Genomic DNA, 14227 nt, shown 5'->3' on the forward strand with positions numbered 1-14227 from the left:
AGGGGAGCACCAGGAGGAAGGGGGAAGGAGAGGAGAGAGCAGCTGTTTAATTAAATGGGAGCTGGGAGCCCATGTGCAAAGCTGGATGTCACTGGGCTGGGAGCACCTTCACCTTTGGGGGTGCTGGGAACACTTTTGGGGGTGCTGGGAACACCTTCACCTTTGGGGGTGCTGGGAGCACCTTTGGGGGTGCTGGGAGCACCTTCACCTTTGGGGGTGCTGGGAACACCTCCACCTTTAGGGGTGCTGGGAATACCTCCACCTTTGGGGGTGCTGGGAACACCTTTGGGGGTGCTGGGAACACCTTTGGGGGTGCTGGGAACACCTTTGGGGGTGCTGGGAGCAGGGACACAGAGCACAGTTTGGGATGGCTCTTGGGGCCACCAGCCCAGGGCAGAGCGGGGTGACGTGCCCAGTGGCATTCAGGGCGTTGTTCAGGGGGAACTGCAGGAAAATCTGGGAATCAAGTCATTCCTTGCTGGATTTTGAGCCTCACATAGCCAAACAGGCAAGGTTAAATGCTTATCAAATGCAAAAGTACCAAAGAGATCCAATTAGGTGAGCACACAGCCAAAAGAACAAAGGCAAACTCCCAGGGCACAAGGGCTGAATGTGCTTATTACTGTCCCCATCAACATTAGGCATAATTATTATATTTTAACTTTTTCTAATTGAATAAAGTTTCCAAACAGCCACTATTAGACCAAACAGATCTCCATTAATTATAAGCAACAAGCCTCTCTCTTTGCTAATAGCACCGCAGCTCATTTCCAAACCACCAGAATGCAAAGAACATCTCTGTTCTGCTTCCTTAGCCCTTCTCTGGGCTGTGTTTTTGCCTTTGTTATTTGCAGTGGCTCATACTGCAAGCACTGGTGCCCATGGAGCCCTCCTGGCAGCAGGAAGAATTTCTCAGGAATTCTGCTGTTATGTGGCCCTGGAAGAGCAGAGGGCCCTGTGCTTGTGCACGAGGCCAGGAAAGCTGCCTTGTGATACCCACCTCTGTAATAGCTGCCAAGACTCAGAGAGGGAAAAAGCAGCTGCACAAAATATTATTTACACACACACAAATGTGTTTCAACTATTAAAAGCCAAATAACAGTTCTGAACAACAACAAATTTGTGTATATTTGGTACAAGCATATTTTTGGGAGTGATTATAATCATTTACATTTATCTTGAATTTCCTCTTGATGAATGAAGCCTTTCTGTTCCACTTACTGACACAGCCAGATGAATGCAACAGGAGCTTTCATTATTACATTTCCAACCTTTTATCAATCACATTGGGAGCAGAGACAGTTGAACCAAACACATTACAGGGAGGACTATTAATGCACTACAGCTGGGAGATTAAACAGTCTTAGCATGTAATAAATGTGCAGATGTAATCAAGCCGTGTAATAAATGACTCCATCTGAACAGTGCTGGTGAGCAGCTCTGGTGCAGGAGCCACACCACGGCCTCTGCCCCTGCCAGCCATGAACACGAGGAACCCCCCGCTCCAGGGGGAGGCTGATCCTGGTGAGCAGTCTGGGAGGGTCTCCCACGCCAGTCACATTTAACTGAACACAAACAAACACAGTCAGTGCCCCTTTTTAAACACAGAAAACAGAAACCTCCAGAGCAAAAACCCCCAAGAGTGACTCTGTTAAGCCAGACACCCAGAGTTAAGGAGAGGAGAAGGAACACATGCTGTTGAAACGTAACCCAGGAACATGCACCAGAGATCCAAAGTTAAAACACACACCCAAGTGCACTTGTTAACCGGTTACCTGCTCATCCAAAACATATCCTAACAAGTTTTAGCAAGATTAGATTTGAAAACTTGCATCTCTCTTATGTACAGTGTGTCTGTATAAGGAAGCAAGAAGTAAGATGATTTTGGGGGAATTATATTCATAAAGCTGAAGTCCTGAAAAGACATAAATATCTTCCAAGGCTGTTGCAAAAACCAACACCCCTCCTAAACTGATACCTGCTGCCTGCCCTACTACAAAAAATAAAAATTTGGTGCAGACCCAGCAGAGTCTCCAGCTTTAAATCCATCTGGCAGAGCTCATAGACAATAACTGTCCTGCAGGGAGTGTTCTGGGGCAAAAACTGCAGAAACAAGGTATCCCTGCCTAATACAGCACAGGTACTGCACTGCCAGTAATTTCTGTGCAGTCCTTCCATGGCAGGGTCCCTTCCCCTGGCCAACCTGTGTGTGTGTCCTCCACAGCCTGGGCCCAGTGTCCTACCACCCAAATATCCACCTGCTTTCTTCCAATCTACCCACACAGCTGTCCCATGGAGAAGAATTAAGCACCCCAAAATAATTTAAAGCATAACGTGCAGAGAATAAATATTTTCTCTTCAGACTTCTGCTTCCTTTCGTATTTGAGTTCAGTGCAAGTCTTCAAAAGCTCCCTGGCTAAAAGCCCCAGCCAGCCCAGCAGGGCTCTCTGGGTAGGACAGCACGGCAGAGGTTGGGGGAGCCCTGGCAGAGCCCCCAGGGCTGCAGGACTGGCAGAGAGAAGCAGAGCCCGCGGGCCGTGCTGGGCAGGGCTCGGCAGCACAGCTCCCACGGGGCTGTGAGCACAGCTGGGCAGCCCACAGGGCCAGGTTTAGTAGTGCTGCAGGAGCAGGGCTCAGGCAGGGTTAGGCTGTGGCAGTGACACAAACCCCAGCTACTCACGGGCCGGGCCGAGCGCTGGATCTTGGGGGGCGGCGGCCGGGGCGGGCGGAGTCTGTGCTGCTGCAGCAAAGTGGAAACCGCATTAAAGTCACTGCAGGGAAACGCTGCTCGGCTCCTGGCCAAAGCAGCACGAGCAGCACGTCCTTTACCTTCATACTCACCTCACGAAATGCCCTTGTTCTTATTTTGTTTTTCCAAAACAGTGACAAGTCCCGTGACCTGAGACGTGCCACGACAGGACAGGTACCCGTGTCCAGCATGGAGCAGGTCACCACTCACTGCCCTCTCCTTGCACACTCCCTGCCTATAACCAGCCCACACACACAGCACTGATGTTTTACTCCTAATTGACCAACAAGTCAGACCTTAAAGCATCCTGATATGGCCTAGAACTCAAAACTACTTGTGCAAGTATCACTTTAGTTCTGTGCAAGTGAAGATAAATACACAGCAAATAGTGCATTTATATTACAACAAACTACTCCTTTGCAGGAGACAATACTTTCATATCCTTATCCTGTCACTGGATTGTTTTTTTCCAGCTGAGATTTAGATATCAAACATGATTAAGCTTTGATCAAAAAATAATTCTATGTGTTTCCACAATGAAGACACATACAAATGCTGCTCTGGGAAAAGATTAAAGGTGTAGAAACTTTTGTGTCTCTTGGACTTCTAAACAGGCATCGTGTTGACTCTCAGAACTGTGACCCCAGTGCTTGTAACAACACAGGCAGATCCAACCCACCAAAGTGCTGCAGAACAGAGTTTGTTTTGAGGCCTCTGTACTGCACTTGGAGCCCTGCAGACACCTGAACACAACAGAGCCAAGCTGCAATTCCCAGGGAAGCAGCACAGCCAGGACCAGCCCCAGGGCAGGGGCACAACACCCACAGCCAGCAGGGCTTCACTTGCAGTGCTGCTCTCACCGTCTGCCACCACCACGGGACAGGCCAGCCTGTTCCAACTCTGTGCACACCACATTTACTGGAGGAGCCACTGATTTGAAGTTAATTTGTTAATGCAGCAAAACACACTGTTTGTGAAAGGTCAGCAGGTGAAGCTGTGTGGGAACATCAATTTAATTACCTGGGCTGCAAGGAGAACTGGCAGGGACCAGCACAGGCCACAGTGCTAAAAGCTGCTAAATTGCTGCTCTAGGTATGGTCCTAAATGCGTGTACTCTTGTTTTCTGTGAAGGGGAGAAATGTCTAAATTAGCACTTCCTCACCAGTAGCTGTTTACCAGCACACCTTTTTCCTCTGGATATTTGCTTAATTGTCTTGTTCAAAATACTTCTAAAGCAACAGGACAGAACATTTGCAGAAAGCCAGTTTTATGCTGCAGATCTGGCACTGATTTACTAATTATCAGACAGGTGACTTAAGCTCTGAGATGCTGGAAGCAGAAAAATCTTACATTCACTTTTACACTAATCACAATACTACTTAAAAATTATAGATCCCCCATCTCATAAAGTAGCTATTATATACCCAGGGAACTTTCACAGCACAGCTATTTAGGGTTTTTATACTAGAGGAAACATTACAAAAAGAGCATTTTTAGGTCTGGGAGGTAACAGCTCGTGAGCAGAGCATTATCTCAAACTAATTGTGGATGTCTCTGGAGATGTTTTTTACAGTGGTATTCAAAACAGAGCCTTTGTGAGTACATTAGAGGTGCTGGTTCATGTGCAGCAACAAGTGCAACCAGAGGGAAATGCATAAAGGAAACACAACCAGATGAGAACTGGTTTGTCAGTACGTGCAGGCAGAAGTGTTTCTCAGTTAGCAGTGAGGGGTGTTTCCAACGATTTCCAAAACAAAGCTTTTCTGCATGAATATCCCACTTCCTTCTGAAGTTCAGATTTAAAAGCTGCTGGTATGTTTCAAAGCCAATCAGACGTGGGGGAGAGATGCCCTGTCCTAACTGTGCCCAGGCTCACACTCACCAGGCTCCAGGAGACCTGCAGTGTTTGGGAGAACACGCTGGACCTCAGCTGAACACTCAATTAAAACAAAAAAAAGGGAGAAAATAACAACACTGAAAAATGTCTGGTACCTAAAAAGATTCAGTACAGAAAGCAGATGGAATCTACGAGGCAGCTGTTTTATTATCCATCCAGATCCCTGCACAGCACACTCTGCTTTTTACATACTCCCATATGTACAGCTCACAAACTGGGATGACAGGAACAGTGTATGCTTTACAGCATATATTTTTAATTTACACTCTGAAATACTTCAACAGAAATCTGCTGGGTCCTGTGATAAAAATAATCTCCATGTTTTAAGGGATGCCTCATTCTTCCAGGCTCATTTGTAGACTGGGAAGGTAGAACGAGTCTGGCAAAAATGTAGCAATGCCTAAAGCCAAAATCCTAAAACCACAGGTGCACTACTGTGGATTATTATTGTTGATAACTGATGCTATTCTAAAAACACATGGCTTAAATCATAAACTCCTGGTCTGTAGAACTGAATGGTGTCTTATTTCTTTTGTCTGCAATTACAGGAAAAAAAGGGAAGAATTTTGAGGATTAGATGGATATATTTTTCTCTGTGTGCTGAGGACACTTGAACAGGCCATGCTCAAAGCAGCATGTGCTGTTCTGTGATGTAGATAGGAGGAATATTATGTAGGATTGGTTAACTTGTAATGGTGTCTGTGGCTTAAAGACCTGTCAAGACTTCTGATCTCTTCCCAGCTCCAGTGACAGGAAAGTTCCTGTCCTACACAAACAAGCAGCAAAACCCACAGAGGGTGATACCAGTAAAACCTCTGACTGTGACCACTGAGCTCCCCTCTCCCCCTTCCTGTCTGCTGTGCAGCTGAAAATCAGCCCTGACCCCCTCCCACCTATATGTGCATTCAGTTCTTCTAAAAAATGTAAAATCCCCCCTTAACCATTAAGCTGGTATCATTTGACACTTTGCAGTTTGAGGACTCCTGACATTTTCCAAAGGAGAAGCCTGTCAGCTGCCTCTTACTTGCCTGGCACAGAGCCCAGGTGCTGCAGACCAGTCTGAAAGCCACTGCACACTAAGCTGGGATCTCTCCCCACAGGAGAGAGATGCCTGCAGAACACAAAATATTTAATCAGAGTCGTTCTGCTTCAAAGAAGCCTCACACACGTTGTTCTACCTGGGACATCCCTGTCCTTTGCTGGGCCTTCCCCTGGCAACCTGCTGCACAGTCACTGCTGTTTGGGCAGGGACTGCTCTAAACACACCCCACTTGTGAGTTCTGAGAAGGTGTCACAGGAAAAACAAAGACATTTCTACACACAGAGCAGACTCTGAGTCACCTTCTTTGTGACACAGAACACTGCAGCCCTTTAACTGCTCTCCTTGTCCCCTCAGGCAACCACTGGGGACTGGGATAATTTCCTGTTAATTCTTTGATATCCTGGTACCCCTTTGCACTTCACCCTTTGCACCAGAGTTTTCCTGGGCCCTGCAGTAAAGCAGAATCCTGCACTGACAACACCCATGCCTCAGTCCCAGAGGGACACCTCAGGGAACACACTGCTGTGTTCTGGGGCTAAACCAGACACCACACATCCTCTGGATTCTCCATCCCACAGGGGGCCTTACCCTGAGAGCAGCACAACCTTCCCTTGTCCAGAAAGAGAACAGAATCCTGAATGGGACATCACGCACGATGGAAGGGCCAGGAAGGAAAGCTCCCTTAACCCATCAAACCAGGCCCTTTCTGGATCACAGCAAACCAGCAAGGAGGGTTTTTACAGAACTGTTCACTGAGACAAAACCCAGAAGAGTTTGAGAGAGAATCTCAAATGACTGCTACCAAAATGAGGTTCATTTTGCTGTGGCTTGTTTTCCTTCTGTTTCTCAACATACAAGGATGGAGAGACATTGCAAAAAACCCCAGACCCAAGAATATATTTATCCCTGTGTTAAAGCCTATCCATCTCCCACCTCAGCAGAGTTTAAAATCACAGCTAATAGGTTAACAACTGTTTTTCTTCTGCTTCAGATGAAGAATATCAGAAAGCTGGGGGAATATTCGGCTTCCCAATTTGTACTGACTGCTCAGAGCTACCTGCAATGTCTGTTTGACAGGACTGACATTTTGTACCGCTGTGAGATGGGAGAACGTGTGACATTTTTATTCCTGGTGGCGTACGCCCTTGTAATGATCAGCCCTGGTCGATGTGCTTACTGCAGCAGCCCCGAGCCCTGGAGAACAAACACGAGCCCGAGGTGCCAGCAGTTTGGCTGCCTTATTAAACACCACCAGGATTCTAACGAAGAGCAACTGCTGGAAAATCTCACTGTCAAATCCTCAAGGACATTGTCAACATGGAACTAACTACATATATTTTTCATTTAAAATACTGGAAAATCCAGCAATGCAATACGAAATATAAAGAAAAAAGCCGCGTTGTTTGTGTGTGCTTTCTTTTTTAACTGGTCATTTTGTCAGCTTTACACTGGCTTTCCGTGGGCCTGATGCTGGAATTCAAATCAAAGAGCTCATGCAACCTGCACAATTTAAAATGCTGGGAAATGGACATATTCCTTATTATCTCCTAACAGCTATTCCTCTCCAGCAAGCAGAATACTTGCACAGAATAAAAAATGACAAAAAAAAAGAGATGGTCTCTCATTTCAGCAGTTCTGTAAACAGGATGACTCTGCTGGGCTCAGCTGCCTCGTCCACTGAGGCTGCCTGGCTGGGGGACACTGTCCTGCACCCCAAAGCACCTGCTGCCAGCTCTTGGTGCCCCCAGCCCAGCCCTGGGCAGGTCCAGCCTGGCCAAGCACGAGGCACAGCGGGTACAACAATCAGATGTTTCTCACACTCTCTCCTCCAATCTCCGGGTTCAATCCAGTGGCCCGGAGGTCAGTCCAGACAGCTCTGGCCTAACTGCATGTATCCACTTCATAAGTAATACATAAGAAGCTTCTGGATGCTGATCTACACTGGTAGAAAAGCAAGTCATCCATAAGACACTGCGAGCTTCCCTCAGTTGTCAATCTGGGTGATTTGGTTAGCCTTGCATGTACTGATGTATTTATTTTATATGTATGCATTATTTATAAAGCACAACTCTTCTTCCACATGCCACCAGTGATGGACCAAGACACTCCCTACAAGATATTTATGGGTTCCTCAGCATAACAGGACTAACAAGGAGGCTCTGCAGACATGTTACAGCTGCTATCCCTTGTCACAGAGCCCTGGGAGGTCACTCCAGCAGAGCGTTCCCTGCACACATCCAGTGTTCGGCAGCTGACACAGCGTACCCCGGGCAGTACATTTATTCTGAACATCCCTGTTTAAGCAGTGCTTGAAATACCAAGACAGCTGGAAAAGCCCTAGTCTAGAATGTGCTTTTTGGTGGATGAACACGCCCGCTGGGTGCAGGGCTGGGGCCACACAATCTCACTGCAAAGCATGAATCCCTGCACAGCCCCAGCCCCACTCACGGCTGCAGCAGCTGAGGAGAACTCAGTGCTGGGGGTGCTCGTTAGGAAGCCCTGGGCAGTGGGAGCAGGAGGGGCAGAAACCCCTGGGCAGGCTCTGCAGGTGCTGAACACCTTCCTGAGGAGCGTGCCAGGGCCCACTGGTCACACACTGACACACATGACGAGTGCAGAGTGCAGGCCTTTCAGTTCGTCCCTCCCACCCCCTGCATGACCATTCCTGCACAAAGAGAATTCAATCAAATGCATCGTTGTCTCCTTCACTGACATTGGTTTTACTCCCTGGACTAAGAACACTGTCCCCCAAGAACCTGACAGGACATTTGAGTGCTCTCAAGCAGACATTAGGTGGACCAGTGCTTCTGGACCAAGACATGTGCCTCTCTAGCAAGGTGACTCTTACTGAGCCACTGAATCCCCTCCTGAAAGGAACACTCAAAGAAAGGAGTGAGAAGGAACGAGGGTAGATGATGTGCTTTCTGTGGACAAAAAAAATTTAAAGAACTAGGCTTATACTTTTGCTAAAACCCATAAAGAACCAAAGGGAGAGAGGGAGGGAACCCCCTGTGGCTCCTCAGAAAGGAAGGGGAGCCCACACTGCTCATCTGTGGGCAGACTCACGCTGCCAGAGAAGGCCCTGCTGCTGTGGGAGCAGCCCCGAGTGGCCAGGAGAGGAGGCTGCTCTGCAGCAGAGCACACACTTGCACCAATATTAGCAAATGAACTTGTCTTCCCCTTTCCCCTTTGGTTTCTACCTCAGTGCCACACAATGCCTGCTGTGATCCAGGGGAATCTGCTATTGTTCCGATGCACCTGGGTGTGAAGGGAGTCACAGGGTCTGGCAAGGGAGCCTTCCTCCCTTCCCTGCTTCATCCCTTTTACCCCGGAGATAATCCCTCCTCTGCTGCTCTGGCCTCAGCCATCCAGGGCTGCATTCCTGGAATGTAGCTGGCTGCTGTTCTCCCATCTTCCCCCTGACCTCTTAATGCCGTTTAATCTCCTGGAAGCGGAGCCCTGCCCAGCAAAGCAGGGTTGTTTGCTCCCTGTGTCCAAGTGCAGATGGTGAACAGGAAAAATTAACACGTTCATTTACAGCAAAAGGGATCAAAACAGAAAAGGAGATGGCAGTTTCCACGTTAATGGCCTGCAGAAGTTTAACAGCAGTCAGGATCAGGCGGGAAGAGAAGCTGGAGAAGCCTTTCCACAGTTAGACTAAAGCTGCTTTAGCACAGGAGAACTTCCCTTTTGTTTCCCAGTTATTTACATTACCCCCAGAGCACTGACTCTCTGTAGTTTGCATCAAGAGTGGAACAGGACTGAATCTCATCACTCCAGACAGACTTCAAGAGTCTTTTGTATGCTGTTAAGCTTTACCTTTTGGTGTGAAAATGGAATTAAATATGCTATTTGCTGGTAAATAAAAACAAGCCACAGAAACATAAACACAGCTAGGCTGACAAAAGACATTCTAATTATAACAGACACAATTAGAGAGCTCCACAGAACTGGCAGGATCACTTGCTTCTAATGAAATGATTCCCTTTCCCAACAAGTGATGTTTCTGGCAGCCTATCATTTGCTGGTTTAATTTTACTACATCAGTCATGCTCCTGACTGTGGAAAAGCTCCAGAGGGAGAACGTCCCTAAGGTTTGTTTTTAGAGCCCCGGGGCTCCCCCTGTGTGCTCACACACCTCTCACAGACTGCTGGGAAGAATGGGAGCATCCTGGGGGTTCTGCCAGAGCAGCCCCAACAGCTGCTTGTTGGACAAGGAACGTGTTCCAAACAGTCACCGTGAGGCTGGGCAGTGTTCATTCTCCAAAGAGCTCAATGATAACACAGGAACACGAGTGCATTCCACCTCAAAAGCTGGAGTGAGGCACAGAAACGAGCCACACTTGCCCTGTGTGTGTCCCTCTGCCCTGGGCAATGGTCACTGCGCTGGCACAGCGGGAAGGATCCCAAGGACAGCTCTGGCAGCTGAACATGCACCACGCGTTCTGATGCTCTGAGTACGTCTTGGTCCGTTTTTATGACAAAACCCACAACAAAGTAAGTAATAAGACACTTGTGGAATCATTAAGGTTGGAAAAGACCAACCATGAAGTCCAATCATCCACCCAGCACCACAAGGAATGTTCTCTGCAGCACTGGATCTTCCATAATAACTAACCTTACTTTTCCCCAAAACAGAGAGCACTATTCAGTACTACAAACTATTCATTTGAATCTTGTCCTTGCCTTGAAAATCCCCTCTTCTACCCCCTCATTAAACCTCGAGTTGCCTGTAGGGTTCCTGCTCCTTGTTGAGTACAGTTGGATTGCCCTGGAGCCCGTGCTGATAGCCCTGTATTTGGTTGATCCAGGGGTCAATAGGAAAGGTACACCCTGGGGAAACCAAAATCACGTGAAGGCACACTGAGGAAAAAGCTGGGGTCCCACCCTCCCGCTTCATCTCCTGGTGTCTCACTAAGGACACTTTGTTTAAATCTTTATGGCACTGCCCCAGGCTATCTGGCAAAAATCCTTCTTCTCACCATCCAGAAGAGCTTCCCACACTGTCTGAGTATTACACAAACCACCATCAAAACAATTCCAGGATAAACAAGGCTCTCCAAGGATGCCCGACCACGGCTCACCAGGATGAGCCACGGCACTGGGGGGTCTCACCCGGCCGGGTAATTGCTGCTACATTTCGGTGCACCATCAGCTGAGGTGCTGTGCCTCCGAAGGCACTTCAAGGTATTTCAGCGAGATTTTTTGCAGCCTCACAACCGCAGACACACAGCCGTGTTTGGAAAAGCTGGAAAGCCCCTCACTATAGGGTGAGAGATAATGAGTTAAAATTAAAGGTTGCCGCTGGCTCCCCAGCCCATCCCCCTTCAGCTAATCTGTCATGTAATGAAGAGAAGCCCCCAGCACAGGACAGCTCGCTGCCGGCTCACTTACAGCGAGCTGATTAAGAATGTTCAACCAACAGCAGCCCGCAGACCTTTCCGAGGAAAATAAATAGAGTGTATGCAAATGTGTTTGTCACTTTGACAGCACGTCTCAATTAGCGCGGCACACGGCGCTGGCCCCGCTCCCCGCCCGGGCTGACCCGCCCGCCGCGCTCCCAGGGCCTGGCTGAGCCCGAGCCCGCCACAGCGGCACGGTGACAGTGGCACAGCTTTCATCCACACCTTCCCCGGGCTGTGAGCAGTGATAGTGGCACGGCAGCTTTCATCCACACCTTCCCCACGGCCCCAGCGCACCCACGGCCCCTTCGCCCAGTCCCCGCCGCTCTTTAATTGTTCCCACCTTCTGCATTCCAGGCAGAGTTAAAAGTGACGCTGAAATCGCTGCCTTTAATCACGAGTTAGAAGCCATCTCCCATTTAAGCAGTAAATGCTGCTGCTTTTTTTTCCCTCCCCAAAGCCCTAATCTATATTTCATGAGCCTGGACATCTCTCCCTTTTGAGTGGAAGGGTGATGGTGTTTTCATTGGGCACTGGGCTAGCGGGAGCAGCAGCCCCGAGCCAGGACACAGGCTGGGAGGGGACACCCCCCAACTGCTAAGTCAGGTGAGTTTTGGAGACCAACACTTGGAATGCACTGACAGCACAAGCCTTTGGCCAGCAAGCCTCTCGCCACAGCCAGGGGTCGGCGAAGCTGCTGAGAGCTCCTCTGGACACCCAGACAGGGAGCGTGAACAAATCTGAAAAGTGACTGCTAGAAAACCTCATGAATTTAAATCTGCACTTACCACTCAAATATATATTTCATTAATCTACCAAAATGTTTGAACCAGCCATCCCTCATACAAATCTAAAGGAAAAACTGAAAATAAATTGTAATAATATCTGATTTCTGACTGCTTCAAACGAAATGTAACATGTCCCTGCTGGAGCTAGATGGCTGCATTCCTCCAGTAGCCCCAATTCCTCTCAACTGTACTGGCACAGACAGTAAGGGAAAAATAAATCACTACTGCAAATACTTAATTGGAAGAGAATGTGCTTTAAAAAAAGTCTTCAAGAACTTACATTTAGCACAGTGGTGAAAGTTCTGAAAGAAATAAATCTGATTCTAAAATGATACAGACAACACTGCTCTGAGCACTGATGTAGCCCTAATACCTGAACAGTCAGTGCAGCCACTGGTTTCTATTCATAGATATTTCTCTAAAAATCTGCTTTGCTTCCCAATTTATAATGTTTTACCATTGCTTGAAAATTACACTTTGCTTCCTTAGAAGAAATCAGCTATTCCTTCCTGTTTTCTGATCAGAACAGTGCAAAGAACGGATGCAGCAAAAGAAAACTGTTAACACAAACCATGTTATTTTTTGAGTCAGGCTACACTTAATAGGGGAACACTGGCAAACTGATAATAAACGCTGTATGTTTTTCCATGAAAATCACAGAAACTACAACATTTTCTAAATAACTAGCTCTTAAAAACTCCACACAAACTCACTGTTTTGCAGACATTTCAAAAGAAACATTACACGGGTAAGTAATGTGAACAGCTCAGCTGTCAATACCGAATACAGAGTACACTAACAAGCTATTAATTGATTTTTCCATCTTAGTTCATCGCATTTAATTTTCAGAGAATGTTCAAATGCTTTAATAGTTGGATGTTCCATATTGACACTAATGATCTGGCAAGATAACAGAGGACATTTTAAACCCTACCCCCTCAGTCCTGAGGGCTGCAGCTCTTTGCAAGCCAAAAGAACCGCAAAAGAGTTTATAAAATTGCTTTAATATTTTTGCTTCACCCCCCATTCACTTAGAGTTTATTTTCCTCAAAATCATCATACGAACAAAAGGAATCAAGAAAGCCCAGAAAAATCAGGTTTTGGACTCTCATAAAAAAGGATGCCACAGAAACAAAGCTGTGAGTAATAAATAAAATAATTCAGTGAGTGGATGTAATGAAACAACTGGCACCTTCGTTACTGGGATTTTGCCCTGAACTGGTTTTGCTGAGTCACACAATTTAAAGAGACCCGACACCGAGACCTACCTGCCCGAAGTGTACTGTGATTGGTCTTCTGTCCTCCCTTAGTTTCGGGTCCTTCTTCTCCCCCAGTGGTGACGGAGCTGTCCTGGGCAGGGGCTCCTCCGGCACGGCCGAGCACCCGTTCTCAGCAATGTCCTGTGTGGTAGGAACAGGTGAATAGCATGGCCAGGAACACTCTTGAGTCAGGGCAAGGTGCACAAAGGACACACTAGAGGATAACGCTGACTAACGGTTTGGATGTCAGGGGAGGAAAAACACCAAAGTACAGAAAAGAAAACATGGTTAGAATAAAACAGGTCATTGCAGTTGGTCCGTCAGAGCCTGTACACGACCCCTCTCTCCTCCCAGTGCCAGTGGTGCAAATAGGGACAGTCAACAAAACGTCGGACCTGAACACGCAAAAGCCACGAAATGCATGTGGAGAGAAAAACCACGGCTCAGATTTGCTGTTTTAGCAATGAGTTCAACAGGAGCCCAGGAACAGGGTATTCTGCTTTCTGTAAACCCAAATGAACACGGTAATTCCATTTACCTACTGCACAGAATTAGCCATAGCAGAACAATTACTTGTGGAAGTGGCCAGGAGAGATGGAACTCAGAGCTTAGCTAGCTTTCATTTCAGCTTTGAGCCTGTGTGGACTGAATATGCCTCCAGGAGAGTGTGCACCACCAACTGCTGCCTCACAGAAGGCTTTTGTGTTTGCTTTGACATCAGCCCTCTTCTCCAGAAGTGAGGTGACCCACCAGCCTAGGTTAGAGGACTTGGCAAGTGCAGGCACGGGGTCTGTGACACGGGTTTTGAACAGGACAAAGGCCTGCAGGCACCGGGAATCAGACAAGGAGCAAAGAGTCTGAGAGTGAGTGGAGAAAGAGTCTGCAGCACAGTGGGCCCCGAAGCTTTACATCTCTGCAACAATGCCAGGGAAACAATGCCGGGTAAACATCCAGAGGAGGCTGCACAGGCTGGAGCTCGCAGGGCCGACCTAAGGGTGGCTGCTGACACCGGCGGGCTTTGATTGCTGACCTCTGGCCTGGCCCGGGCCCGGCTGGCGCAGGTACAATAATGAGCCGTGCGGGCTGATGG

General features: G+C 47.8%; 2 protein-coding genes across 2 annotated transcripts in view; one reads left to right on the top strand and one right to left on the bottom strand.

The window, feature by feature from the left end:
• The window catches only part of CRB2 (crumbs cell polarity complex component 2), a 46237-nt gene extending 43282 nt beyond the window's left edge, over window positions 1-2955 (top strand). The window contains exon 14 of the mRNA XM_027885925.1: window positions 2945-2955. The gene's annotated coding sequence lies outside the window, so the exon portion shown is untranslated. The remainder of the gene's footprint in view (window positions 1-2944) is intronic.
• Window positions 1-14227, bottom strand: part of DENND1A (DENN domain containing 1A) — a gene marked incomplete at its 5' end in the record, with an annotated part of 81128 nt that overhangs the window by 9247 nt on the left and 57654 nt on the right. Inside the window, one exon of the mRNA XM_027885905.1 lies at window positions 13147-13278. Within this exon, the coding sequence (XP_027741706.1) occupies window positions 13147-13278 (132 nt within the window). The remainder of the gene's footprint in view (window positions 1-13146; window positions 13279-14227) is intronic.

Source organism: Empidonax traillii, unplaced genomic scaffold, assembly GCF_003031625.1.
Source record: "Empidonax traillii isolate 1590-97213 ecotype Southwest subspecies unplaced genomic scaffold, ASM303162v1 scaffold174:size915687, whole genome shotgun sequence".
Classification (NCBI taxonomy): domain Eukaryota; kingdom Metazoa; phylum Chordata; class Aves; order Passeriformes; family Tyrannidae; genus Empidonax; species Empidonax traillii.